The 26,834-nt window shown below is 40.3% G+C and overlaps 3 protein-coding genes across 3 annotated transcripts; 2 read left to right on the top strand and 1 right to left on the bottom strand.

Moving 5' to 3' along the window:
• Positions 1-2,466: 2,466 nt before the first annotated feature.
• On the top strand, positions 2,467-5,904 carry LOC140562191 (cation channel sperm-associated protein 2-like). Its single transcript, XM_072687643.1, has 9 exons — positions 2,467-2,689; positions 2,840-2,908; positions 3,065-3,237; positions 3,353-3,508; positions 3,592-3,716; positions 3,949-4,127; positions 4,272-4,350; positions 4,533-4,714; positions 4,828-5,904. The coding sequence occupies exons 1-9, from the start codon at positions 2,593-2,595 to the stop codon at positions 4,854-4,856; spliced, it is 1,089 nt and encodes a 362-aa protein (XP_072543744.1). The 5' UTR covers positions 2,467-2,592; the 3' UTR covers positions 4,857-5,904.
• Positions 5,905-7,135: 1,231 nt separating this feature from the next.
• On the top strand, positions 7,136-14,115 carry LOC140562136 (uncharacterized). Its single transcript, XM_072687553.1, has 7 exons — positions 7,136-7,403; positions 8,009-8,084; positions 8,605-8,751; positions 9,546-9,607; positions 10,118-10,207; positions 10,316-10,408; positions 11,994-14,115. Exons 1-7 carry the CDS (start codon positions 7,401-7,403, stop codon positions 12,042-12,044), a joined length of 522 nt encoding a protein of 173 aa, XP_072543654.1. The 5' UTR covers positions 7,136-7,400; the 3' UTR covers positions 12,045-14,115.
• A 589-nt stretch (positions 14,116-14,704) lies between these two features.
• rd3 (retinal degeneration 3, GUCY2D regulator) lies at positions 14,705-22,125 on the bottom strand. Its single transcript, XM_072687542.1, has 3 exons — positions 21,932-22,125; positions 20,246-20,590; positions 14,705-16,404 (listed from the first exon to the last, which is right to left on the bottom strand). Exons 2-3 carry the CDS (start codon positions 20,530-20,532, stop codon positions 16,041-16,043), a joined length of 651 nt encoding a protein of 216 aa, XP_072543643.1. The 5' UTR covers positions 20,533-20,590; positions 21,932-22,125; the 3' UTR covers positions 14,705-16,040.
• Positions 22,126-26,834: the final 4,709 nt, after the last annotated feature.

The raw sequence follows: 26,834 nt of genomic DNA, 5'->3' as shown, positions 1-26,834 counted from the left end.
GTTTAGAGATCTCAGTAAAAAGAACTCTGGGATTGTTTTTGTTTTTCTCGATCAGCGATCAGTGCCTTTCTATATTGACTAAGGCTGTCCTTCCACGCAGAGTGGAACACCTCTAGTTTGGTCATCCGCCATTTACGCTCTAGTTTCCGCACTGTTTGTTTTAAGGTACGAGTTTGATCACTACACCACGGTGCGAGCCTTTTTTGCCTCATCATTTTATTTTTAAACAGTGCTACTTTGTCTAAGGTTGATCGAAGGGTATTCTCTAGATCGTTTGTTAATTTAATGAGCTCCGTTTGGTCTGACGGAGTGTAAGCTAAGGTTGATAGGGGTGCGAGATTTTTAGTAAACTGTACAGCTGTCACTGGTGTTATTGTGCACTTTAGACAGTGTTGGGGAGACGAATTAACATTTTGCCTTAGATGTAGCTCAAAGGAGATTAGATAATGATCCGATATTACTGAGCTTTGAGGTCGAATATTTAGCTGATCAATGCCAACACCCAGGGTCCAGTCTCAATACAGTGAAACCTGGGTGACCCCTCAAAGCAGCTCGCAGACGGTCGATTTAGCCTGTCTGTCTGCGGCCTGGTCTCGGCTCTGGATTGTCAGCAGCTTTTTACACTCCTCTGCCGACTAACTAGCAGACTATGGGCTATGCTGCACGAAAGTAAGGCAGCACCCTCCCGCGTGGGGTGGACACCATCCCTACCTAAAAAACCAGGCTTGCCCTCAAACTTTAACCAGTTATCTATGAAGCCCACATGATTTTCAGAACACCACTTGGACATCCAGCGGTTCAGCGCTGTGAGTCGGCTGTAGGCCTCATTGGGATGGGACCAGAGCAAATTACGGCATCGGACATCGTCTGGGCCAGTTTAACCACCTCTTTAATATTATCCTTCGTAACTTCTGACTGCCGCAGACGAATATCATTGGCCCCTACATGAATCACTATCCTCGAATATCTCCTGTTTGCTAACCGCTTAAGGTTGCCGCTAAAGTCCGGCGCTCTGGCTCCCGGTAAACAGCTAACGGTCACTGCTGGAGCCCCTAAAGGACGAGCTATTTTCACGTGTGGAACAGTAGAGTCTCCTATGACCAGAGCACTGTGAACAGGCTCCTCAGCGGGTGTTTCGCTGAGCGGGGCAAACCTGTTTGACACGCGAATCAGGGGGGAGCGCGGTGTTCCGGTGGGCTAGCTTCGGCCTTAGCGCTAGCATTAGCCTTAGCTTTCTGGCTATGCCGCCGAGACCCATTTGCCCCGCTGCGAGGGCTCTAACGCTGGAGTGGGGAGGGGATGGGGTTCTAGCTCTCCCTGAGGCAGCCGGGGCTGCTACCAGTGACTCCTGCTCTCTATCCTTCAGTAACCCCATGATGCTCACCTCTAACTGCTCCACCTTTTCCACCAGAGAGCTAACTAACTCACATTTAGTGCAAACACTCTCATTATCACTAGCGGTGGGAAAAGGGTCTAGACTAAACATGCCACACTTCTCACACTCAAAAAGCCCAGCAACAGCCATAATGAAATACAAACGTTCCTGGAGTACCTGTAGGGGTACTCCGCTTTTTGTTTTGTCTTTTTGATAAACCTGTGGACTGTAAACATGATCTAAAAGCAGTTACGACGAAAAGTGCTAGAAAGGAGAAAGAACAAGCTAAACACTGAGACAGTGATTCCTCCAAGGACCGGGTCTGGAGTCAGGATTTCCCACAAGCGTTAGCGGCAGAGCAAGGCAGAGAAGAGACCCTTTAGGAATCAGGCATTTTTCAGTCAAACACATTTCACATGTGTCCAGTTGTTTGTGAAGACCTGCTTCTCCAGCATCTGAGAACAAGAGCATTAACAGGGAGTTAATATTGGTATAAAATCCTCTGACTGAACTTTGACATATCCCCCAGATTTCTGAATAAATATGAAACACTAGATGGTTGTTGGATTATTCATTTTGTAAATGCAGATCAATAGGTGTTTTTTCTTTCTCTTTCAGACTGTTCTCTCTTCTGATGAAATAATAAAGTAATAATGTAAATCTGCTCTGTTTGCAGTAACTTCATCATGCTATTTATTGCCATGAAGCACAAATCAAGAATGATTGATCTAAAATGATGGTTGTTTTTGTTCATTTTGTGATTTTGTGGGTTTTTTTGTTTTCTTTCTGATGAACTGTTAAGGAGAGTGGCTGCAGTAGGAAATGATGGACAGGTACTCCACCCTTTGCCCCCACCCCCTGGTCCTCTATCAGATCTCCATATTCCACAGTTGAGTGAGTGTGGAATGTCTGCACTGATGACATCACAGTGGTAGACAGGGGAGGGAGGGGTGGCATTATGACATCATCAGCTGGTCAGTATAAAGCAGAGTGAGCTGCACTGAATTTCAGACGCGGTATTAGGAAACCAAGGAGACACACTTGCTGTCATAAAGGACGTGTGGTTTGGATGCAGTCAACTTCAGAAGGACTATACGGAGAGTCAGGTAAGTAGTCCTTCTGTTTGTTCCACTAACTAACTGTTTTACAGAGGTAGCGTGGATCTTGCAAAGCACCAGGAGTTCCAGACTGCTGTGAGCTTCAATCAAGACAGGACCATGACCTCATCACTGTGTGAAGAAGAGCAGAGGGGAGGGATGAAGAGCTACATGGCTAAATTCCTGCCCAGGGACACAGCTCAGAGGATCCTAGGAAGTATCCTCTCATACCTGTGCTTCTACTAAACCTCAGCAGGAGTGTAACCTGCCATGTTGAATGTTCTGTTGGAGCCATGCTTCTTCACTGGGAAAGCCATGAATGGCTTCCATGAAATGAAAGTGCCTTGTCCTTAACCAGTGTGTCTAGGTACCTTGTTCCAGAATGTGATGGTGCTTCTGATCCTCCTGAACGTGGTTGTGCTGGTGGTCCAGGCAGGTGAGGTCAAGATTACATAACACATGAGGATTGTGGGAAATGTGGTTCAGAAATGAACACTTTGCTTCCATATCAGTGCAAATATATGGAAAACAACTGTGTGTCTCTTTCAGTCTGAGACCTGAGAGTAACCTGCTCCATTCTTTTATTTTTCAGAGCTTTCTGATAGTACTGCCCCAAGCATGCAGAGAGCCAAGCTGGTTCTTACTGCGCTGGACTGGTGCATACTGGTCATTTTCCTCCTGGAGATGCTCCTCAAATGGTTGGACAATTTCCGGCAGTTTTGGAAAAGCCCCTGGGACATCTTTGACTTCACTGTCACTATCTTGGTGAGAATCATGAAGCTGTGTGTGTGTGTGTGAAAGAACCATTAGTACAGGTCAGTTTGCCATGTCATGTAGCAGTGTGCTGTATCTCACTGTTCTGTATGTCTTGTTCTGGTAGTCCGTCCTTCCTGAGGTCATCAATGCCTTTACGGAAACACAAACTGCTGGTTTTCTGGTGATTCTCCGGCAATTCCGAGTCCTCCGCACACTGAAGATGGTCATTAGGATCAGACCGTTGCGTCTCACTCTGCTCATCATCGTCAAAAGTTTAAAGGTTTGGAGTAAAACACAAACACAGTTGACTTGGTAAAACATCCTGTTATTAGAAGTACTGAGAGCGATGGCTTCTCTCTGCAGGGTACGACTGCCACATTCCTGCTCCTCGCTGTGTTGGGATACGTGTTCGCTCTGGTGGGCATCGCCCTGTTTGAAGAGTACACTCAGTCAGACACAGAAAACCTGAATTACAAGGACAGTTTCAAGTGAGTTCATTTTTCCCTGATTTCTGAATCCTTTCTAAGATCCTGCATTCAGTATCGTACAACCCCACTACTGAATGACCTCTTTAGGAAACAGTCACTGATCGCCCTTTCTCTCTCTCTCTCTCTCTCTCTCTCTGCCTCAGTCTATTCTAGAGTCTTTCTTTAATTCTGAGGCTTTTGCTACAACGTAGTCTGACAGGTCTGCTGATAACACTCCTCACTTTTGATACAGAGACCTCAGCAATTCCGTCTGCACCCTGTTTATCCTGTTCACTGGAGACAACTGGCACGACCTTCTAAAAGACACCTGGAGGGTTCCAGACCTGCACAGCACTGCAGTGAACATCTTCATCGTCCTCTGGGTGGTATTGGCTGGGTTCATGGTGAAGATGGTGTTGATGGCTGATGTGGGTAAGTAGTGCTAGGAAACACTGTAAACTGCTGAAAACACTGAAGTACTGAAGTGCATAGACCACAGAGCAGCAGCAGAGGAGTTCCAGTAGTTTTTTACATTTGATGAAAAATCACGCTCCACAATGTGCTGTTTGTCCACAGTGAGCAGCTTTGAACACACGAGGAAGGAGCTTACCAAAGAGGTCCAACAGATAAAGCAGAAGCAAGGGGAACTGAACAGGTGAGTGGTCAGCCCATGCCATACTTTTCCACAGATGACCCCACAGTTGGTCTGTATGCCTCATGTTAACAGCCTTTAATCTTAACAAGTGTTTGAGGCACCTTGTTATCTCCTACATGCTACTCAGACTTGCTCTGTATTTGTTTGAGGTTCTAATTTGTTCCCGTTTCCTCTTTCTGTAGCTCTGAGTGTGCGAGAGAGGAAGTAAACTGGGATGCGTTTGTGACTGAAAAAATGCAGGGCATTGATGAGCAGGAAGTTCAGCGCATGATCTGGCCGAGGGAAACCCTCCTGGAGTTCTTGGAGCTGATGGAGAAGCTCCAGGAAAACGTGGAAGAAAGGAGAAAGCTGCAGAAACTAGAAGGTATGTCCCAGGGAATTGTGGGAATTGTAGTGAAGTAGTGGTTGAGTTTAGAGGTGGTGTTTTAGGGAGATTAGAAAAAAGCCTCTAATCTCTTTTACGTTTGTCTCTTCCAGTTCAGTCGTACCTTAACCTGCACAGCTGAGACGCAACGGAGTCTGTTCAGTTCCCCACCAGCAGAAGAAGACCATCACCCAGCAGCTTCTTACAACTACACCCCCCCCAAATAAAAACCTAAACTAAACTAAACTAAACTTAATTAAATTAAACTAAAGTAAAGTAAAGCTCAAATAGCTAGAAAAAGATACTACAGTTTAAATAATAAGGAATAAGATAAAAATGATTAGGTTACAAATGATTAATATATGGAATTGAAACTGATTAGGCAAAGAAATGCAGGATTAAAAATGGATGAATAAATAATAATCAGTTTAAACCAAATAAGAGTGAATGACATTCCTTCTTTCTTTCTGCTTCAATCTTCTCAATAAAAACATGAAGGAAATCTATTTGATAGAAATCTGATCTCCTCCATGAGACACCTTTCCATTTTCTAAATGAAATGTGTTTTAATCAGACGACGTTCATCTGATAATCTTTCTGAACTGGTCTGGTGAGATTGGGTGTTCATATTCTTTAAACCAGTAAAATAAATGTTGTGTAGCGCCCTCACTTCCATTCCCTATGTAACAAGTATTAAACACAAATATAGTTATATATTATATAACTAATATAGTTATAGCTTATATTTAATAGAGAAAAAGTATGTCAATAGACAGTGTAACTCAGTATCATGAGCATATGCTTATCAGCTCAGACTCTTTAAGTATAAAACAATAACTCAATAAAATGATTATACTTAACAGCTCAGCCTTTATAAATATGGACTTAGCAATTTGGTATGCTGACTACAAACTCAGTAAGACTAAGCAAGTATTCAAAAGTATAGGACCCAATAAGCCAGTAATACCAGTGTAAATGTAACAGTTAGATATTAAGAGTGTAAATACAATATTAATATTGTAAACTCAGCTCAGAAGTGAGTGCTTTACGAGCATAAACTCAATAGTGAATGTGGGCATACACACACCCCTCGTTGCAGGCCTGTATCGTGCTCGTGTACGTTGGGGCCGAATAAAACAGAAACCGGCCTCTTCACTCTTTGAGCCAAATAAAACATGTTTATCATATAATCATGTTATCTCGTATTTTGGAGTGTTCAGAACCGCAGCAGTCTCACACAACTCACAACAGGTACAGCAACCGGGCAGAAAGTGTCCTCCCTCAAATCCAGAGGACTTCTGAACGAGTCAATTCAGAACTCCACCTGGTAAATGTTCTCTACAAAGCCTGACTGAGCAGACCTCCAGTACTCTGGTTAGCAGTTTAAATATTATACTGGATATTCAGAACTTAAGTCTTATGAATACAATACAATACACACTGCACTGCCATCTGCATGATATTTATGCATTTACTTACTGCACGTTACATTTAACTGCTCTGTTATATTCTCATTAATCTTCATTCTGTTTATGTATCTGCACATATAGGGGAGGCTACTTTGCTCTTAACTTTGCTTTACTCTTGTTTGCGTTTCATTGTACTTGTACTTCTGAGCTGCTGTAATTACCTGACTCTGAAATGGAAGTGTTAGAGAGGATGCCCAGGTGCTCAGTCCTTCATCATCTGGAGGCTTGAAAAAATGCAATAAGATAATAAAACTGAATAATAATAATAATAATAATAATAATAATATATCCCTTTTGAAAAACATGACTTAATTCTATCAGTTAAATTTGTAAGAGTAATTTGAGCTAATTTAAGGGATCAAATTCACCTGAACTTTAGATTAGTCTGAATTCTCCCTGGCTTCCATAGTTTAGTGTCCATATTTCTCATCCAGTCCAGAAGAGTTTATCACAAAGACGAGGGAACACAAATTAATTATTGGTGTGTGTGTGTGTGTTTGTATATGTGTGTGTGTGTGTGTGTGTGTGTGTGTTTGTATGTGTGTGTGTGTGTGTGTTTGTATATGTGTGTGTGTGTGTATATGTGTGTGTGTGTGTGTGTGTGTTTGTATATGTGTGAGTGTGTGTGTGTGTTTGTATATGTGTGTGTGTGTGTGTGTGTTTGTATATATGTGTGTGTGTGTGTGTGTGTGTTTGTGTGTTTGTATATGTGTGTGTGTGTGTGTGTGTGTGTGTGTGTTTGTATATGTGTGAGTGTGGGTGCATGCCTGGATCATGCGTCCATGCATATAAATAAGAGCATAATTAAAAGGGAGAAAGTGCGTTATAAACCCAAATGTTGAAACAAGTGCTACTTTCTGTTAGAAACTCGCTAAAATCACGTAGCTATATGTTTTTATTAATTTAAACAGTTTATTTATTTAATTATCTGTTCATGTCTCTTGTTGGTCAGCGCTGTTGCAGGGGCGGGGTGCCCGAGCGGCTCCAGCCGGTAGGCGGCTCCGGAGAGGCGGCGGGAGGAAACCCCGCACAGCGCAGAGGAGCATGATGGAGTATTTGTGTGTGTTTGTGCTCAGCTAAAGTTAATCATTCATCCTGTTCAGTTACTCAAACAATACGAATTTTAGTCCCAACTACAGCAATAATGGAGACTCTCTAAAAGTGTTTACGGCGGAACGACGTAGCTACAGGGTTCACCTCCGGAGCGCCTCTTCATTATGGTAAAGCGTTCATGTTTTTAATTAGCATTAGCATGAAGCTAACCCACACATCAGTACAGCTTCACTGATAAAGACCGCTTCACACAGAGACACCTGGGTTTCACTGGACAGGTAGATAGCTAGCTAGATATCCAAGGCAGATAAGGAGGCAGATAAACCGATTTGTCTAGACATTTAGCTAGCGCCAGTTTAACTAAGTAGCTAGCTAGATAGCTGGCTAACACTAGATACCTTCTCTAATACAAGTTAGCTAGCTAGCTAGTGCTACTTGATTGAAGCCCATCAGCTCATTATACCAAACCCACCATGAGGTTTAAAATGCTAAAGCCGGGACAGGACAGGGCAGTGCTGAAATGTACCTGGTAAGACGATGCTGGAGTGATCAGTTCAGTCCCCAGGTTAAACGGACGATTGGAAGAAGAAACCATCTTCAGCTTCGTCGTTTAAAGGGAAACTTCAGTCGTGGATTGTGTACCACTGGACTGAGACTTCACTGAGTAGGCTAGCTAGCCCGGTGGCCTCAGTGCTGAACCATCGGTACGTTTTTTTACCTTGATGCTCTTCGCTGTTGAACAGTGTTTGCTTTGTGTTTTTGTGTTGCACAGTCTGCAAACGTGGATTTCAAGGAGAGGAGCGAGTCAAGTACACGCACAAAAGAGAGAAGACGATCGAAGAGTAGAGGTTAGTTTCCCCTAAAACACTTCACTCCAGCAGTCCTTCTCGTCTGGGGTGTTGTTAACCGTCCACTGTGATTACATCCCCAGTAGGGACTGCTATGAAAAGCAGCTTGTGGCCCATATAAGGAAGAGAAACATCTCAGTATGAGAGAATATCGATTTACATTTCTAGGTTTACCCCACAGCGTTTGATCAGATTCGAGAAGCTGCTGTAGTTGTGCTCACATTGTGTGATGGTGAAAGCGCAAATGGACCGAAAACTGTTGGGCTCCCCAGTGTCTAAAGTTTAGCTCTGTCATCAGGAGATTTCAAATGTGAATCCTGGCACTTCCTCAGCCGCAACTACAGTTGCTAATTATCAATGTGTCCTAAGCAAAAAACAAAAACACCTTTGGATTGTCAGTAGCATCAGCCGGTGTGTCAGCCAGGCTCTAGACTAAACCACCCCTTTTCACACCTGAGACACGAACAGTGTTCAGTTTTGGTTTCAACTCTGTTTTCTTTTTTTTTAATTATTATTTTAGGACAAGATGAGAGGAAGCGAAAACGTAGCAGAAGCAGATCATCATCATCTGTAAGTTCTTCCTCTTCGTCTTCATCCTCCTCATCATCGTCTTCACGGTCCTCTAGCAGTGACTCGTCCAGCGGTAGGAGTAGCTCCAGTAGCAGCGGTAAACTCTCGTCTTTCTTTTTAAATGATGCACAAAACACAGAACTTGCCTGCTAAAGATGACTAGTTAAATACAGTACAATTAATGAAATTACTATTAATTTTGATTATTATTAATTATATATTTAATATTTGATACCTGATCTACCCTGAAACAACACACACTCACTTTGTGTGCTATGGTGTTGTAAGCTGTGTGGTTACTTCCTATGAGGTAGTAGTGTTCGAATACCAGATTATGATGATCACCCCTGGTCTGGTATGAAGTCTGCCCGTTCTGTCAGCTCCAACGACCATACAGACATACCTTAGTAGTTCTGTCATTCCAGGCTGTAGTCCATCTGTTTCTCTGCATACTTTCATTAGCCTCCTTTCACCATGTTCTTCAACGGTCAGGACCCCACATAGCAGCTATTATTTAGGTGGTGGGTCATTGGCAGCACTGCAGTTACACTGACGTGGTTGTGGTGGGGGGTGTGTGTGTGTGTTGTGCTGGTACCTCAGCGTCACTGCTGGACTAAGAATAGAAATGTCCAACTAGAAGCGCCCTGTGGGCAGCGTTTCAAATAATAGCTGCTCTGACCGTTTAAAGAATAGAGTGAAAGGAAGCTAATAAAGTATGCAGAGAAACAGATGGGCTACAGTTCTTCTCTGAGGTAAATGGAGCTGATATAATGGGCCACATTCTTTTCAAACCAGGGATGATGATAATATTCTGATTGTCATAGGAGGAAATTGTTTAATTGTGAGACTGTGTGCTCTTGTTTTATGATTTTTATTTTTTTCCTTCACCAGATTCTTACCAAAAGAAAAGAAAAGCTTCAAAGAAAAGGAAAAAGGAGAGGCCTGGCAAAAAGGTATATTTTTTTTAGTGATCCCAAAACACTGCTCCTGAAGATTCCACACAATTTAGCATCAACCCTGATCACGCCTAGCTGATATAGCTTCTTTACACAGAAAGTGCAGTAAGACACACTCTAAATGGAAAAATGGGCGTTTAAAGGGACAACAGTTGTCTCTGGACCTTAGACATAAGAGGCTTTCTGTTATTAAAGTAATCACCAGAGAAACAGATAGACACTTAAAGTTGGGGATGATGGTTTACTACAGTGATCTGCTCTGATTTCATACTAATTGAAAACAATACAGCAGTAGTACACAAGTGAAAGATACAGCAACAGTTTGTTACTGTGCCAACCACAATGACTAATGTGACTGGGGGGGGGGGGGGGGGGGCTTTTAAAAATTATTTATAATAGTAATGTTACTATTATTTTCTCACATCTGAAACGAGTAACTGTAATTTCCCTCCTGGGATCAATACAGTATTTGTGATTCTGAAGTAACAAGGTGTTTTTTAAAAACAGAAACGTAAAAAAGAGAAAGCACGCAAGCGAAAGAAGGAAAAGAAGCACAAGGGAGAGGAAGATGAGTCTGGTCCAGTTCAGATATCAAAGGTAAGTTGTTGTTGTTTTTTTTGTTTGTTGTTTTTTTATTTTTTTTCCCTAAACTATAAACTGCCTGTGAAGTTTATTGTATGCTGACACATTTGATTCATTTTACAGTATCTGAAGGAGAAGAATCGAAGTGGCTCATATAGCATGATCTCAGGGAAGAAGATCAAAATGAAAGTGAAGAAATCAAAGAAGGACAAGCAGGTGACTTGAGTTCTCACTGCATGTATAACTTTTGCTGTTGGCTAATTATGTAGAGCGGGGATGAAATCATGCATGTAAAGATAGCTGTTCATCTGAATTGTAACTAATACAAATATTCATGATATTCAGAAAATGATGCCCTCTAGTATTTCATAATGTAAATGTGCAGCAATTACAAGTAATGTATAGTACAAACTTTAATCGTTAGATATTGAAGTACGTTAGTAGTATGAAACCTACCATGTGTATTGTAGGTACTACAATGTAAAGTGGTAAAATGCAATTATCTGGTGTTTATGTACTCATCTTCAACTTGCAAAGTATGCACCAAGTTTAAAGAGCAACACCAGCAGCTTTTAAGCCCTGCCTCTTTTCCCACGCTTTTTTTGGGTTCTGGAGGAGTGGTGTAGTCATGGGCAGGTCTATTTACTTAAAGAAGCTACCCAAATAGAGCTATAAAGTTACTGCTCTGCACATTTTGGTACCTTTCCGGCTTTAAAACGCCTATATTAACTCATTATGGGGTTGTTAATGACCACAGTAACAGCCCCTTTAACAATCTAGAGTTAGCCATTAGACTAGCGCATACTTCGGCTCGCTTGCCCGCTTCCACTATCTCTCGCGCCACTTACAATGTCTCCTCTTTCGGCCAGCAGGTTCACGTATTGGCACGTGCCGTAGCAAGCCTAGTGCACAGCTCTTCATGCAGTCCGACTGACAGTAGGCATTGTGGCTGATTTCTCAGGATTAGCAGGGGCTGGAGATGGTGTACATTAGTTGAAAACAGCCAGTTTTCTTCTCTAGACAAATGCGAAAGCGCACATTAAAGGTGGGTTCACTTTTTAAGTTGGGCCCCCTGTCCCTGCAGACACTGCGTGCATTAAACTGTTCTGAGACTTTTTTTTTTTGTCTAAGATTCGTTGGCAAGCAGACAAAGTCATACACTATCCAAAGAAAACACTACCAGATTGTGAATTTGCTTCATATTTCAGTGACACTTACACATACGTTTAATGCATTTAGCAGACGCTCTTATCCAGAGTGACTTTTCTGTATCAGTTTTCTGTATCAGTTTGTATCAGCTAGGATCCAAAAGATTAGCTTAGATACTACTATTGACAAAAGAGGACAATACTACACTACTCTCAGAAGAGGTGTGTCTTCAGTTGGCATTTGAAGGCAGCAGGGAACAGCAAGGGGAAGCTCATTCCACCACTTCCGTGCTCGGACAGAAAAAGGCCTGGATGCTTGTCTATCATGGATCTTAAAGGATGGCGGGTCAAGCCGAGCCGTACTTGAAGCTTGAAGAGCTGGTGTTGCTGTTTAACGTCTTGATTGCTGATTTCATTCTGCTTGCGCTGTAATTCTGCACATACCTGGTATTTGAAAAACCCTTTCCTGTGCAATTTTAATATCAAATATGCAAAGCATACACCTGATGTTACAACCCAATTGTACTCAAATCGTACCACTGTCAGTGTTTTAAACCTCTACAAGCTGAGAAAAGTAAGCATTACACAGTTTCTGGAGGGTTGGCACAGACTACATAACCTTGACCTTTCTCCCTTTTTCTTTGCTATTTTAGAGAGATAAAAATCGTGCTGAGCTGTTGGAGTTCCTGAACTCTACATTTTGATGCAGTCGGAGCTCTGTGCTTCCCCTTCAGTCTTTCCTTTACCCAGGCCACGCCGCTCTCAGGGAAAGGCCAGCTTCTGTAACGGACAGTACTGTGTGGCTTCATACGGCTGTCGGAGAGAACCGTTTTATTTTGTTAATATCTCGTGTCCAAACTTTTAATGTTATCCCAGCCTGTGCTTGAATTGTTAAGGCTTTCTGAGCTGTTAAATAATCAGACACATTAATGGTTTCTTTTTCTGTTAATGTTTCTGACCTATATGTAGACCATTATGATAACAGTAATGATCTTCAAATGTGTTTATAATAGTTTTTTTAATCAGTTCGCATCCTCCTTTAAAAAATAGCGCCTCATGCTATTTGAGCAGGATACCTCTTTGTTTTTGTTTTTTTTATCCCCAAATGTCAGAAATTACAGCATGTTCAATTTAATATATATATTTTTTATTTTATACTGCCAAAGGAAAGTGGAAAACCCCTTTAGAGGCAGGAAAAGGTCACACTGTTCTAACTGTGTGGTAAAATGTCATTGAACATGAAAGACTAGCTAACAATTGAACATAGAAAATAGTTTGTCTTTGTATGGAAACATTGTATAGGCATTGCATCTGTCAAGGCAGTGTAGAAGTAAGGTCAGTTTCATAATGAATCACAGTGTTCTCTGACCTCTGTCATGTTGTCCTGTTGTGATAGAAGTGAAAATATAACAGTAAACCTGTCCTCCTATTTCTCCTGTGGTAAAACCTTTTACATTAGTAGGCACGTCACATTGTCTCTAGATGGTCTCTAGGTGAATTTGCAGTTAGTAGTTCATGCCTGCGGTGCTCAATCACTACGTTTCTTATAGTAATGATCTTTATGTGGGTAAAATTCAAATCACTTCTTTATATAATCAGTGGTGGGCCTTCATGTCCTAATTGAAAAACACCAGCCTCTCAAGAGAGGTCTTTGCATAAAGAAGAACTGTTCTGAAGCACTTTTGGATATCTTTTATTACTTTATTCTTGTATTTGGTATATTCAGAATTTATCAGGCCCCAAATTCCCACAAAATGCCTGCATTTAATAGGATTGGTTAGCAGGTATTGTTGGTATTGTTTTTATATCAGCATGCCGCCAATCAGAACAAGACTACGGAAGGAGCTACTCCTACTGCAGATTCATACTGGATAAAATTTTACTCCACAGTTATTACTGTCAGACTGTTAGTTATATACACCAGATTCATACTGGATGATGGTGAATACCTTCACTATTCAGTCATAAAAACTAATCTGTCATCCGTAGCCCTAAATGTACATGTATGTGAGGTTAGGAATAACTGTAGTGCTCAGCCTCCGTGTTTGACCTGGTGTTGATCACTGAGAGCACACAAATGAACGATACAAAAGGAACTCAATATGGACAGTGGAAGTACTGGAACACTTCCACAATCATTGTTTCTTCCCGAATCAAGGGTGAGAGCTTATCCTGCTTTTGTTGAAGTACCTGTATTGACAATCCAGGGAAGGCTTTCTACTTGATTTTTGATCATTATTTGATCATCATCCTTTGAGAATTTGATTGCATTCAGTGACAAACGTGTTAGTGAGAACAGAATGCTGGGTGATCGCCACCCACCTCATCCGCAACTCATCCCAAAAGAAGTGGATGGAGCTCCATCGTTCCAGAGAACACTGCTGAACTACTCCACAGCTCAATTCTCTCTGTGCTCTTCAACACCTAGTTCATGTTGATCAGATCCAGAGATTCCTATTGTATTGGCAGTGCTTCTCTACAGGGATTACACAACTGTGTGTGCATTTGCACAACTGTATCAGCAATAGATGCAGCTTAAAGTAGCCAAATGCGTTCGTTAGGGGTGTCCACAATCATCCTGACATATAGTGTAGCTCATGAATTTGCCTCCTTTACATGTCCCATTTCTATAACTGTTACAGTATAGCAGTGTTCTGTTCTTCACACAGCTCTGATCTGATGAGTCATGTGACCTGAATGTGTAGATTTGGATTTTGGATTTCATTCGCCGAAACACAAAACATTTTACTATTAAAATGGAAGTGTTGTGATGCATTTTCTGTTATTTGTTGCTAAGCTTCTGGCTCCACATGAAGATAATGAAGAATCAGTTTAGCACAAATTAGATGACCTGTTTCCTCACTTCCTAAGTGTTTCAGGAATCCATTCAAGACGATTACTGGAAATGAATTGCAGACATGATCCTGTTTTGGGTGGATGGTTTCCATATCAAAGCATAGAAATGCCTTCCTTGTGCTTCCTCACTTGTCACTTTACTTGAAACACCTACCGTGTGCTTCCACTCATTGGCCACTTTATTAAAAACACCTCCCATGTACTTCCACTCACTGGCCACTTTATTAGAAACCTCTACCTTGGGCTTCCACTCACTTGCCATTTTATAAGAAACACCTTGTACTTCCACTGACTGGCCACTTTATTAGAAACACCTTGTACTTCCACTGACTGGCCACTTTATTAGAAACCTCTACCTTGGGCTTCCACTCACTTGCCATTTTATTAGAAACACCTTGTACTTCCACTGACTGGCCACTTTATTAGAAACCCCTACCTTGTGCTTTCACTCACTGGTGATTAAATTCTGCCTTTAATGTGTGTCTTCTGCCCATTGTCCACAGTCACAGTTCTTTGTAATAATTTATTATATAATTTAATATAAATTCACACACTGCAGTTATAAGATATACATATCTTGATATACAAACACACTCCAAAAAAGTTTAGGCCTGTATTTCATACATAAATGTATGCCTGTACGTTTTTATGCACACAGTTTAAATAAAACGTCCTTGCTTCAGCTTGTAGAACATATTGCAGGTTTCTGTTAGTAGGCGTTTGCCTTACAGTGGACAATCATTTCTGATCTTATGTGTAGTTTTCTGCTGTTGTATATGTATTCAGAAACACTGAAGTTATGGATACACTGTGCCATGTTTACAACTAGACATAAAACAATAATTGGCAAAAACAAACAAACAAAAAGCGCCACAAATGCAGTTTCCCCGTTTCCAGTGTCTGGTGTTTGTTTCTTTAGTTTTGCACCGGACAAGGTTTATGTAGCTGATGTAGCTAACAATTAGGCAATGTAGATACAATCTGTTCCATGCTCCACCTCATTAGCATGATGCTAACTAACTAATCACACACTCGCTTCAAATCGTGTGGAGTTGTTCAGTAACCTTCTAAAGATTAGTTTATGTGGTTTGTGACACTGTATAACTTACTGTTCTCTCTAAACATGGGCTGAAGTACATTAGCATTGCTAAACCAGTAGCAGCAGCCAGCTTAAAGGTATGGTTCTCACCAAATAATATGTCATATAATAATAATTATAACTCATTTTAATTCAAATAATAATTATTGTTTATTGTTATCAGATGAGCATGAGGTTAAACAAAGGATAAGCAGAACTGAATTTGAATGCTGATGATTTGTGTGTAGATACATATACTATGTGTCCAAATATTTGTGGACACTCCTTCTAAATAAATTTAAGTTTACCTCATTGCTGACACAGATGTGCAAATGCACACACACTGCTTGACTGCCCATCGAATAGGACTCTCTGGAGCAGATCAACATGAACCTATAGGCGCCTGGCATTAGGCATGGTGCTGCATTAGGCATGGTGCTGCAATTTCGTTGTAGAATGTCTTCTCATGACAGTATAGAGAACAAGGATAAATTCCTTTTAGTACTGTGTGAATGGGTATATAGGCAAGTGAGCGTGTGTATGATGATTCCTGGTTTGCTACATTAGCCTCATAGCTCCAGTGTAAAACTAAATAACGCTCAGACAGCAAACATGTCTTGGCTGACCGATTACATTATGAGAGAGGAAAGAAAACTTCAATTAAACTTTAGCTGAACTATCATCTTAAACCGTAGCTGTGATAAATGTAGTAGGAACTGCTTCTCTGGAAACTCAGATCCTCTTTTACTCCCAGTCTAATGCTCTTTTACACGTTTCCATTGATGCCTTTGTGTCTGAAGTCAGGCATGCTCCAGTATCGCTGTGCTCTGTCGGGATGCTGCAGGCCCTTCTCCACGTCCTGGGATACAGTCTGCAGCTCTCCGGAGCCCTCCTCTGAGCCAAAGCTGCTGGCAGTCAGCCCCACAGAGCTGCCGAATGGGTTAATGCGCACGCGAGACTTCAAGTTGAGGAGTGACATGCTGATGGAGCGCTTGTTGTTCCACTGACGGGACAGGCGTTGCGCCTCCTGCTCCGCCTGCATCCGGTCCAGAGCCTCCAGCAGCACAGAGCGGAACAGTCCAGAAACCTCCTGCACCTCCGGCTCATTCTCCATCAGCACCTGCCGAAACCTGCAGGAAAGACGAGGGTCAAAGGTCTCAGATTTCAATGCCTATAGTAGGGGCTGTTTTTTTTGCACCACACAAATGTAGGAAGCTGCCTAGGGCTCCCATGAGGTCAGGTACCGATTCATCCCAAAGGTATTGGATGGAGCTCCAATGTTCCAGCAGCTCCACTGCTTTAGGATCCAATCTTTGAGGGCTTTGTACTCCTCTACCCCACACTCGACATTAACTGCTTAAACATCAGTAAATGTTTTTGAAAAAGCCTTTATTTCAAGAAAAATATTGGTTTTAGGGTATATATGAATGTTGAGGTGTGCAACCCAGAAAAGTGACCTGTGTAATCTGGCACAGCAGATGCGACCACTTTTGGTAGGTACTGACCACTCCATACCAGGAACACCCCACAAGACCTGCCTTTCTGACAATGTTCTGACCCAGTCTTCTAGCTATCTCAGTTTGGCTCTTGTCAAAGTCAAAGTTTTTTTTTTTTGTTGTTGTTGCTTGAACTGACTGTTCACTTGCTACCTTATACATCCTCCTCTGACAGGTGCCACTCCTAATGAGATATTATTTACTTTTCATCAGTTGTAATGTTATGTCTGATTTTGCCAGTATAATTAATTACCACTAATATTTTGCCGCAGTTTACACAAGGTGTGAGAGATCTGGGGATCTTGCCCATCCAACTTTGTTATTTAATGGTATTACAGAATCAGAAATATAATCATTGCATATACATACACTGTGTGCAGAATTATTAGGCAAATGAGTATTTTGATCACATCATCCTTTTTATACATGTTGTCCTACTCCAAGCTCTATAGGCTTGAAAGCCAACTACCAATCAAGTAAATCAGGTGATGTGCATCTCTGTAATGAGGAGGGGTGTGGTCTAATGACATCAACACCCTATATAAGGTGTGCTTAATTATTAGGCAACTTCCTTTCCTTTGGCAAAATGGGTCAGAAGAGAGATTAGACAGACTCTGAAAAGTAAAAAATTGTGAGATGTCTTGCAGAGGGATGCAGCAGTCTTGAAATTGCCAAACGTTTGAAGCGTGATCACCGAACAATCAAGCGTTTCATGGCAAATAGCCAACAGGGTCGCAAGAAACGTGTTGGGGGGGGGGGGGAAAGGAGCAAAATAACTGCCCATGAATTGAGGAAAATCAAGCGTGAAGCTGCCAAGATGCCATTTGCCACCAGTTTTGCCATATTTCAGAGCTGCAACGTTACTGGAGTATCAAAAAGCACAAGGTGTGCGATACTCCAGGACATGGCCAAGGTAAGGAAGGCTGAAAAACAACCACCTTTGAACAAGAAACATAAGAAAAAACTTCCAAAAATATTAAGCTTTGATATTTGAGTCTTTTGGGTTGATTGAGAACGTAGTTGTTCAATAATAAAGAATCCTCTCAAATACAACTTGCCTAATAATTCTGCACACACTGTATGCATGGATCATATTGAACCAGTAAGTAGAACATGATATTTAAGATGTTTCATTTGCCTTGGAATTAGCTACAGTGTCTTTTGCTAGAATAACAACATACACTCAGGCTCCAGGATGTCTATGCATCACACACGTCACACAGCACAGTTACACATGCACTATTTCCCACTTTCCATTTCATATTATATTTTGTTCAGACTTTAAGAGATAAGCCTCAGTCATTTTTTACTGGGGTCATGGGCTCTTTAAATAATATTTTGTTGATAGATAGATAGATAGATAGATAGATATAGATATATATATATATATATATATATATATATATATATATATATATATATATATATATATATATATATATATATATATATATAGTTTGATATTAACTCTGATTTATCATTATCTTTCATTATCTATACACAAGGTGTTTTCTGTGTATATGTTAGCATTTCCGCTAATTGCCCTTTGTGTTTCTGGGCACTTGAGCTTGCAGCTTATCAAGGCAGAGACTTCAGCCTGCCAAAGCCACTTATACTACTCTTCAGAGGCCAAGGAGTTCTTTGGAAATCTTAAAATAGGCCACTGGGGTGGGACTAATCTCTCCAATTTTTCCTGAAGCATTAAAAAGTTATATCTATGGCTAAATCTCAAAGCCTTTCTGCATTGCATAGAAAGCTTTGGATATTATGAGCAGATCATTGTCAGCATTAGTTCAAGCTGCATTTGCATTAGGACAATAATAATAATTAAAATTGTAATATGTAATATGTAGATTTTTAGCTTGAATTCAAGTTTACCCTTTTTATTTTATTTTATTTAAACCTTCACATCTCAAAAAGCCCTCAAATAAACTTCTGCCCTGGTTCACAGTTGAAGGAACAAGTTGCACAACTACTATTGCGCTTGTTTGTGTTTTTTTATTTTTGTAAACTTATGTTAGAATCTCTAAACTGTATTTTTTCAATCCAAACCAGAATTCTGCATACATAAATCAATGCATGCCTCCAAACATACTGAAATAAATAGAACATGCAACCCTGGATGAAGCCTCCTAATAGCTACAAATTCTAAGAGGCCTAAATGGACTTCTAATATGATTAGCAGAGCAGACACTGGTCAACAAATCACTGTCTATCCTGTTCTTTCTAAAACAGCTTTACGTTTAGCAGCCTTCTAGCCACTCTGTTGTCAAACTTGCAACAAGAAGGGCATAAATAAACAAATAATGTTTTCCTGTGAAAGACTGAAAACCACTTTTCCTTCAGTCTGTACTCTAATGGCTACACCCCATTTACTGTATAACTCCATGTAAAGAACAGAAGCCCTCTTTTTTTTTTTTTTTTTTTTTTTTTTTTTTTTTTTTTTTAAAGGAAAGCCATACTGTAAAACTGCACACTGCAGCTACCATAATGGTTGTCCTTTCTAAATAAGTAGCCATTAGCAAGCAATATTGATGCAAGCTTTCCATAAGACCATTTTTCAAAACCCTGCATATGTTCTAAACTCCAAATCTCTTCAAAGCTATTATTGAACAGGGTCTCATGCATCATGCTCTGTATTCATTAACAATTAGTGTAAAAACTTTGTGTGCTGTATCTTGTAGAAGGTGTAGAAGAAACTTTATCAGACACTTCATTTCTTTTGGCCTGTCAATAATAATGTCACTGCGAAGCCTTAACCTAATCATAGCATTATATACTCTGGTTTGCTAGCTACCAGAGCTGTGTCCCAAGCCAAATGCCGCAGCTAGTTAGTTATTTGAAGAAAAAATGGTAAAGGAAGTAATGGCAAAGAAAAGACCATGCCCAGACTAAAGCAAAGTTAAGTGTCCAACTTTGGGGTCAACCCAGCAAGCATTCATGGGGCACCTAGAATTTTACCAGAGGCGTTTCATTTTCTTTGGTGGATGTCAAGGCTAACCTGGTTAATCCACAATTTGGCCATAAATGTAAATAGCCTAACAGCATGTTTTTATGAGCCAATTCAAATTAATACCAGGCTCAAAACTGGACTTCTATGGGCAACTTCATCTGCAGGTGCTCACTGGGAAAGAAATGAACAGTGATGTCACTTTTAGGCTGATAACTTTGAGATAGCTAAGATATTAAAGTCCCAGATTATTAGCTGTTTTATTCTTTTTGTTCATGAACTACTGAGCTTGAAATAGTCTGAAGCCAACAGGGTTATTGCAATCTGGGTATTTACCTGTTGCATTAATTAGCTGCTTAAATAAGCTGTGTCAGTGTCTGTCCTGTGTCATTATGCTAGGTTTGGCAAACAGCTGCCAGTGTCCATGCATCTAATCTTTAATCCACCAGACATACACAGTTCTTTTCCCTGAGCCAGGTGACCCCAGTCAGTATGTCGTGTCATAGCTATGCTTTTGCGTGTTACCTCAGTATAACTGCCCCACAGTACGATGGCTGCAGTTTGCCACAAAGCTCCTCCAGGCTCAGCCTCTCTGCCTGGCTGATGTCGTAGGTGCTGCGTGGGGCGCTCATAAGCCAGCTATAGTCGACGCCAGTGTTCAACCTTCGGTAGTGGTTGTCCCGCTCACGCTGCAGCCGCTGGGCCTCCTTCAACTGCCAGCTGAGCTCCAGCATCAGCGTGTCCGTCACCACCTCTGAGGGGTCGCGACGAGGCCGCCGGTACTGAGGCTCACTCCACATGAACCACGACATGGCCCTGAGTCAACGCACACCTTAAGTCTGCAGGCCTTCCCTACACACTCCTGGAAAACTACAGAGTAAAAGAGGACTGTAAAAACAGAAACAGCTGACAGTATTGTTACACAGATCATAATTATAATAAAAACAGTGTATTTTACAATATAGACTGTTATTGAGTAGGTTGGCCTATCTGTGACCTACCTATGTGCAGAAGTAGTTTCATTCATATGTAATTTAGAGTGGTGTACCTCAAGGGTCTGTTCTATGTTTTTTTTTTTTAGGTCCCTGAATCAACCTGCTCCTCACACACTCTAAAATAAATGTAACATAGTTGATGTCCAACAGGTCAGGCCTGAAACACCCTCTGACTCATTTAGTACAAATGTGGAACTGAATCTAAAAAGACCAATTGCTTCTAGCACTTTCTAAATTGTGTTAGCCAATTTCACATTTTATTAGACAGTCAAAGAAACATTTCAGAACATATGTATTTAATTCAGACAATTAATTCCATCAATTAAAAGTGCTTTTAAAGATACCACAAGCTGCTATCTGTAAAAATGATTAGTTAGTCATTTAGCTAACTAGCTAGCCAGATCAGCAGGCAAGCAGGCAAGTCAGGCATTAGTATTAAGGCTCTCTAGTTATTGTGTTCTTTCTATACTGGACCTGGGATGTTTCCTCCAGGCCATTTAGCGTTCAAAACTTCTTGTGCCTTCTCTATAAAGATGTGGATAAGACAAGCTTATTCTTGTGATGCTCAGGCTCTAAGGGTTTGGCTCCCCTGTGGTCCGACACTTCCTTTAGAGCATTTATCCACTGAATAGCACCAAATTCCCTTTTGGCACAATTTGTTTGGATGCTGAATATTTGCTGACTCATCTTATTTAAGGACCATGTGGCAAACTACATTAGTATAAAAACCCTGTTGTGAACATGACACCAATCTTACACACAGACACACACACTTCTTTAGTCCTGGATGAAACATGGATGAATGTACATGAAAGAACATTAAGAGTGTTAATCTTCATATCTCAATATGAGAGTCACTCATTAGAATAAGAGGATTTTGAGTGTAATGAAATCTACACGTTGAACAAACTGTGTCCAAACTTCATCACAAACCTGACAGCATGAATAAGCACTGCGAAACACACACAGAGCAAAGGAACTTTCCTTCAGACACAACAAGAGCAGCATTTAGCGTTCAGAGTTGCTGTGTTTGGATAGTAATCATGTGTATCAGAAACAGTAATAGTAGGCAGTAACACGTTATCACGTTTAAAATCCAGCTCTTCTGAGAATCTGCTGAACATGTAGTTATCATTATTACTAGTCACACACACATCAGTAAAGTACATTCCAGATACAACAGTCCTCATAAGTACGCATAAAACCCAGGACCTACCTTCAGCTCTTTTCTCTTCACACTGAACCACTTATTCCAAAATAACAAATCCCTGGGTTATAAACCTCCTTCCCTTAGATTGTTCCTTTATCAGCTTCTGTTCTTGTTTACATTGCATACCCCTCTCTCCTCCTCTTCTTTCCTTTACTTCATTTCTCTCTGTCTCTCTCTCCCTCTCTTTTCTGCTCCCTCCCCCTCCCTCAGGCAGCTCAGAGGCTTTAGAGCCTGTAGTTTGTATCTTAAGGGAGAACAGCTAATTCACATTCACTCCCTCCCTCACTCTGCTGAAGTGGCTGCTGGCTCGCGGTTGCTATAGCGATGTTCTGTAAGCCTATTCGTCCAGAGCCAGGCCCAGCCCGGCAGCACAGACAAGCTGTGACGCATGAGGGCCTGAAAGAGGAGGTCACATACGTTGAGCAAGAGATTAATAAACCTGTGTGGGCTAGCAGGTCATGTGGCAGAGGGGCATTAGCAGCCCAGAGGTTAACTACTCTTCACTGATCACTGTTTGTTTTTCCTGGCTATCCACATACATACACACACACACTTACCAGCACCTACTTTAATCCCCAAACCACAGGTTGTTATTCAGCGATGAATCCACTATTAAGGCCTTATTATTCCGTATCTACTATGAATTATTCGGTATACTCTGAGTTATTCAGTAATTTTTCAGCATCTATTATGAGTTATCCAGTATCTACTAGTAATTATTTAGTATTTATTAGTACTTTTTTAGTACTATAAATATTTTATACTATATAGTATTCAGTACCTACTATACATTATTTAGTATCTACTATGAATTATTCAGAGTCTACTATAAATTATTTAGTATCTACTATGAATAATTCTGTATCTACTAGTAATACTAGTAATTATTTAGTATCTATTATTACTTTTTTCAGTACTATAAATATTTTTCAGTTACTATAAATCATTCATGGTCTACTATAAATGATTTTGTATCTACTATTAATTTTTCAGTGTCTACATTATTTTCTACCTTCTATGAATTATACAGTATACGCTATGAATTATACAGTAACCCATTCATTATGCAGTATTTACTATTAGTTTTTAGTATCTACTATAAATTCTTTTGTGTCTACTAGGAATTATTCAATATCTACTACACATTATTTTCTACTTGCTATGAAGCATTGTTGCTGCTTCTGTATTTAGAGCTGCTGTGTACCTTAGTCCATGTTTATAGATAATGTGTCATACAGTGTCAGAAACCACATAAGCAAGTCTGTTAAAGATTACTGAACAACACCATGTGGATTAATGAGAGTGTGTGATGATTCAGGCATGACAGAAGCCATTGGCCTGGTGGACCACATAAACCAGTGATCATTTGTGTGGTGCTGTTTTGAAAGCAAAAGCCAATGACGCGTATCTATTCAGGTAATATTGGCTGAAGCACAATTACAGCACAGCTATGTGAGCTTGCAGGAGCCTGGAGGCAGGCAGATGGAGAACAAAAAAAACCCATCTAAATCTCAGCAGATGTCTCAGCTAATCTGTCTCACTAATACCACAACACGGATGAGGTCAGCCCTGTGTTCACTAAGCCACGTCGGTGTGTGTGCTCAGCCTGGAGAGAAATATAACTGTCAGAAATAAATGCTGTTTAAAAAGACATCACACCAGCCAGGTTTCCTCAAAGAACATTCCAGACAAGAGTTGGTTTGGGCTCAGAAGATTTCTCATCACTTTGTGAGCAAACATATGAAGGTATTCGATCTCACCAGGTCACAGACGGCTGGTTCAGATGCTATTCGTAGTCCTTGTTCTGGATTTGAAGGAAGGAACTTCAGCTTTGACTTTATTACTAAAGAGATTTAGTGAAGGCTGAAGAGACTGTCCTGAACTCACAGTGTGTGCATTTAGCTTAATTTCATCAATTAGTCTTTTAGATTTAATAGATGTACATCTATGAAGCAAATATTGGTCAGGTTTTACAGAAGCATACAAAACCTAGGCAGGTTTAGACCCCAGGTCAAAATCTCTGTTACTGTGAAAAGCAAAGCGAGTCAAAGATGACCTGATTTCCAAAAAGGCATACAATAAAATAAGGCACATTTCTTTTCATTTTTTTTTGGTCCTATGATGATTGTGAACAAGCCATAGCCCTGAATCTTGTGGGGTTACACTGGAATATTCAAGAATATTCTATTCATCAGTTACAGCATATTAATACATAAATATATACAGTATGCCACTGTATTAGTGCTGTCTGAGTTGATATGTTAATAATGTGTTAACATGATAATCAATTAATGCGATCATTTCTATATTTTTAACGCCTTTACAGTAAAAATCGTAAAAAACGTAAAAGTTTTACAAAATGTCTTAATTCAGTGATTAAGATGCAAAATATTGTAGCATGCCAGGCTTAGCGTTAAGCAAGGAACACAGATGACTACCTTTGACTTTTTGTAGTCCAGTGTTTCCCCGGGGCACAGCTCCACTTTACACTTCTGTGTTTGCTGTGGTACAGCACTGCTGATCTAGCCTGAGGGGTGTGATCATTAGCAGAGCTGAGTCAGGTGCAGTACAGCAGGAGTAACGCTGCAAAGCTGTAGGAGGGAGATTCGATGTCAAGTTCCTGGTTTTACTGCTGATAAAAATTCTGTAAAGTCTGTTATTGGAGAGGAAACAGGTGGTGGTGCTACTCTTTGCTGTTAATCTTATTAGGTTCACTAAGTGCTCTTGTGAAAGATGTGAGAAACACCTCATTGTACTTCTTATGGTTTTATTTAGACCTTCAACATCATTCTTTGCACATTTTAAACACTAGGAGAATGTTCACCAGCACCAGTCTGATGAGGTTGAGCACACTTGAATTTATTGTATACTAAAATATCCAATATTAGTGTAAAACAATACTGCTGATTCATTGAACACACAAATTACATCCTGTACTGTGGTGAAATAAGACATATTAGTGCTAAATCATAATTAATATTTAATTCATAATTAATTCACCTGCTGGAATTAGACGTCATTGTGTTAAATAGAGGTTCTGTTTCAGTGTATGTGTAACATTTTAACATGTTGGAAGGAATAAAGCTCTTCATATTGTGTTTGTATTGAGTTCTTTGTACTGAATTTTTACATTCCTGATTGTTTACAGACGTTAATATTTTACTTCTAGTAATCAAATAAATATTAGTCAAGTAAGCAGTCTACTTTCTCCCTGTTTTATTTTAAAATGTCATTAAAATAATGACTAACTCCGTTTTCTGCCTTTAATATGGTTCTGTTGTGTTGGTTCAGCACTCGGACTGCTTTACTATAGCTCACTTCTCTCACTTCAGAGCTTCTGTGTGTTATTTTACACCAAAAGGATGGTGAAGAACAGAGTCTAACACGCTTCAGTTATAGTAGAGTTATAGTAACACACTGAAAATCCTGTGCTGAAAGAAGCTGGATGGACAAAGAAGTTCCACTGCAGGCCTAGAAGATACTCCAAACCTCAGTAGGTTTTTGAGTAAAGTGCTGTGAACCATTGTGACCATTTGACCTCAGTGTGCAGTTTTAGGAGATGCATGCTGTACAGTAGAGCACAATAGTGTTTTAGGGCCTCTATGCAACACACAGCCATCCACAACACCATGTATAAGAATGTGAGTGTGATGGGAGGTTTTAAGAGTACTACATTTTTAGTTTTCAAATCCTACAATGATTTAACCCTTTGAAGCCCAGTGTATCATATTGGAGCATCTTAGCAATCAATGTGAAAATTAAACCTCTGTCTTGAAATATTATTAAAATAATATGAAAACAATATAGCAATAATGACTATATTTAATAAATAATCATGAATATCTTAAATAAGAACATAAATCAGATACATGTTTACTGCTCCATGGTGGATTTCCTGTGCACTGCAGCCACCAGACAATTATTTACATATTTCTGAGATGCTGTAATTACTTCAAACTTTTTAAAAACATCTCAGAGTATAAAGGGTTAATCAATGTTGCAATCTATGTTTTAGTTTGACAAATAAATTCCAGATAAATTCATATATGCAAATGGAAATTATTTGTCGGTTCAGGCTTTAAAGGGCTAAGATACATCAGTGCATGCAGTGTAAATAAGAACAGAACACTTCTGAAACATATATCATACATACTGTTACTCTGCATTATTAAAAGGTGCCTGAAGCACATGTCCAGGTCTTTCTTCTTATTTCCAGCACTGTACAGGCAGTTTCTTTTTCTGAATCCTGCACACAGATTCTGAAACAGATTCCTCTCAGGGCACTGAGTGGGGGTGGATCTGAACTCTACAGCAAGACCCGAGCAGTGCCAGTACAAATGTAGATCAGTACTGACACCTTTACATAATGCCATGCTCATTATATAAAAGCTCTTGTTAGAATGTTCAGCAGTAATGACTGACTGGTGAGTTAAACACTGCTATTCTTCCCTTTTACTGTTCTCCCTCTGCTGTACTGCACCCACTGGCTAACGTCTCAGTCACTGCTCTATCCATTAGTAGCAGTCCGACTTCTATTAATCTGCAGCTCTGTAATTATCTGAGTGAAGGCTTTTACAATGGCTTTAAACTAAGTAGTAGAACATACAGTACATACTCAAAAGATTTAGCACCCCTGATCAAGTTATATGTGCTCTCGGGGTTCTGTGTAAATTCTGTGTGTGTGGAGTGTGAGGAGTGTAAATAAGTCACATCCAGACACACTTCTGCAGGTTTGGTACATGTTATGTTCAGATGAATCATATTATTTATATGTTATGTTTTTTTCCATATGTCATATTTAAGATAATTAAAGAATTTATTAATGTATTTACACAACACATTTGAACAGGGGTACCCTGTGTAGGCATTGGGTCATTTGTGCCCCCACAAAGCTAAAGAACAGAGTGGA

The sequence above is a fragment of the Salminus brasiliensis genome, chromosome 1, assembly GCF_030463535.1.
Source record: "Salminus brasiliensis chromosome 1, fSalBra1.hap2, whole genome shotgun sequence".
NCBI classification, from domain to species: domain Eukaryota; kingdom Metazoa; phylum Chordata; class Actinopteri; order Characiformes; family Bryconidae; genus Salminus; species Salminus brasiliensis.
The sequence above is the reverse complement of the archived record's forward strand: the minus strand, read 5'-3'. Positions and strand labels throughout refer to the sequence as shown.

Bases quoted from the DNA above. Each gene is read 5' to 3' on its own strand.
- LOC140562136 (XM_072687553.1), top strand. The intron at 8,085-8,604 runs GTTAGTTTCCCC...TTATTATTTTAG, and splicing joins AAGACGATCGAAGAGTAGAG to GACAAGATGAGAGGAAGCGA. The intron at 10,208-10,315 runs GTAAGTTGTTGT...TTCATTTTACAG, and splicing joins GTCCAGTTCAGATATCAAAG to TATCTGAAGGAGAAGAATCG.
- rd3 (XM_072687542.1), bottom strand. From the start codon at position 20,532: ATGTCGTGGTTCATGTGGAGTGAGCCTCAGTACCGGCGGCCTCGTCGC. The intron at 16,405-20,245 runs GTAACACGCAAA...TCTTTCCTGCAG, and splicing joins TGTGGGGCAGTTATACTGAG to GTTTCGGCAGGTGCTGATGG.
- LOC140562191 (XM_072687643.1), top strand. From the start codon at position 2,593: ATGACCTCATCACTGTGTGAAGAAGAGCAGAGGGGAGGGATGAAGAGC. The intron at 3,509-3,591 runs GTTTGGAGTAAA...TTCTCTCTGCAG, and splicing joins TCATCGTCAAAAGTTTAAAG to GGTACGACTGCCACATTCCT. The intron at 4,351-4,532 runs GTGAGTGGTCAG...CTCTTTCTGTAG, and splicing joins AAGCAAGGGGAACTGAACAG to CTCTGAGTGTGCGAGAGAGG.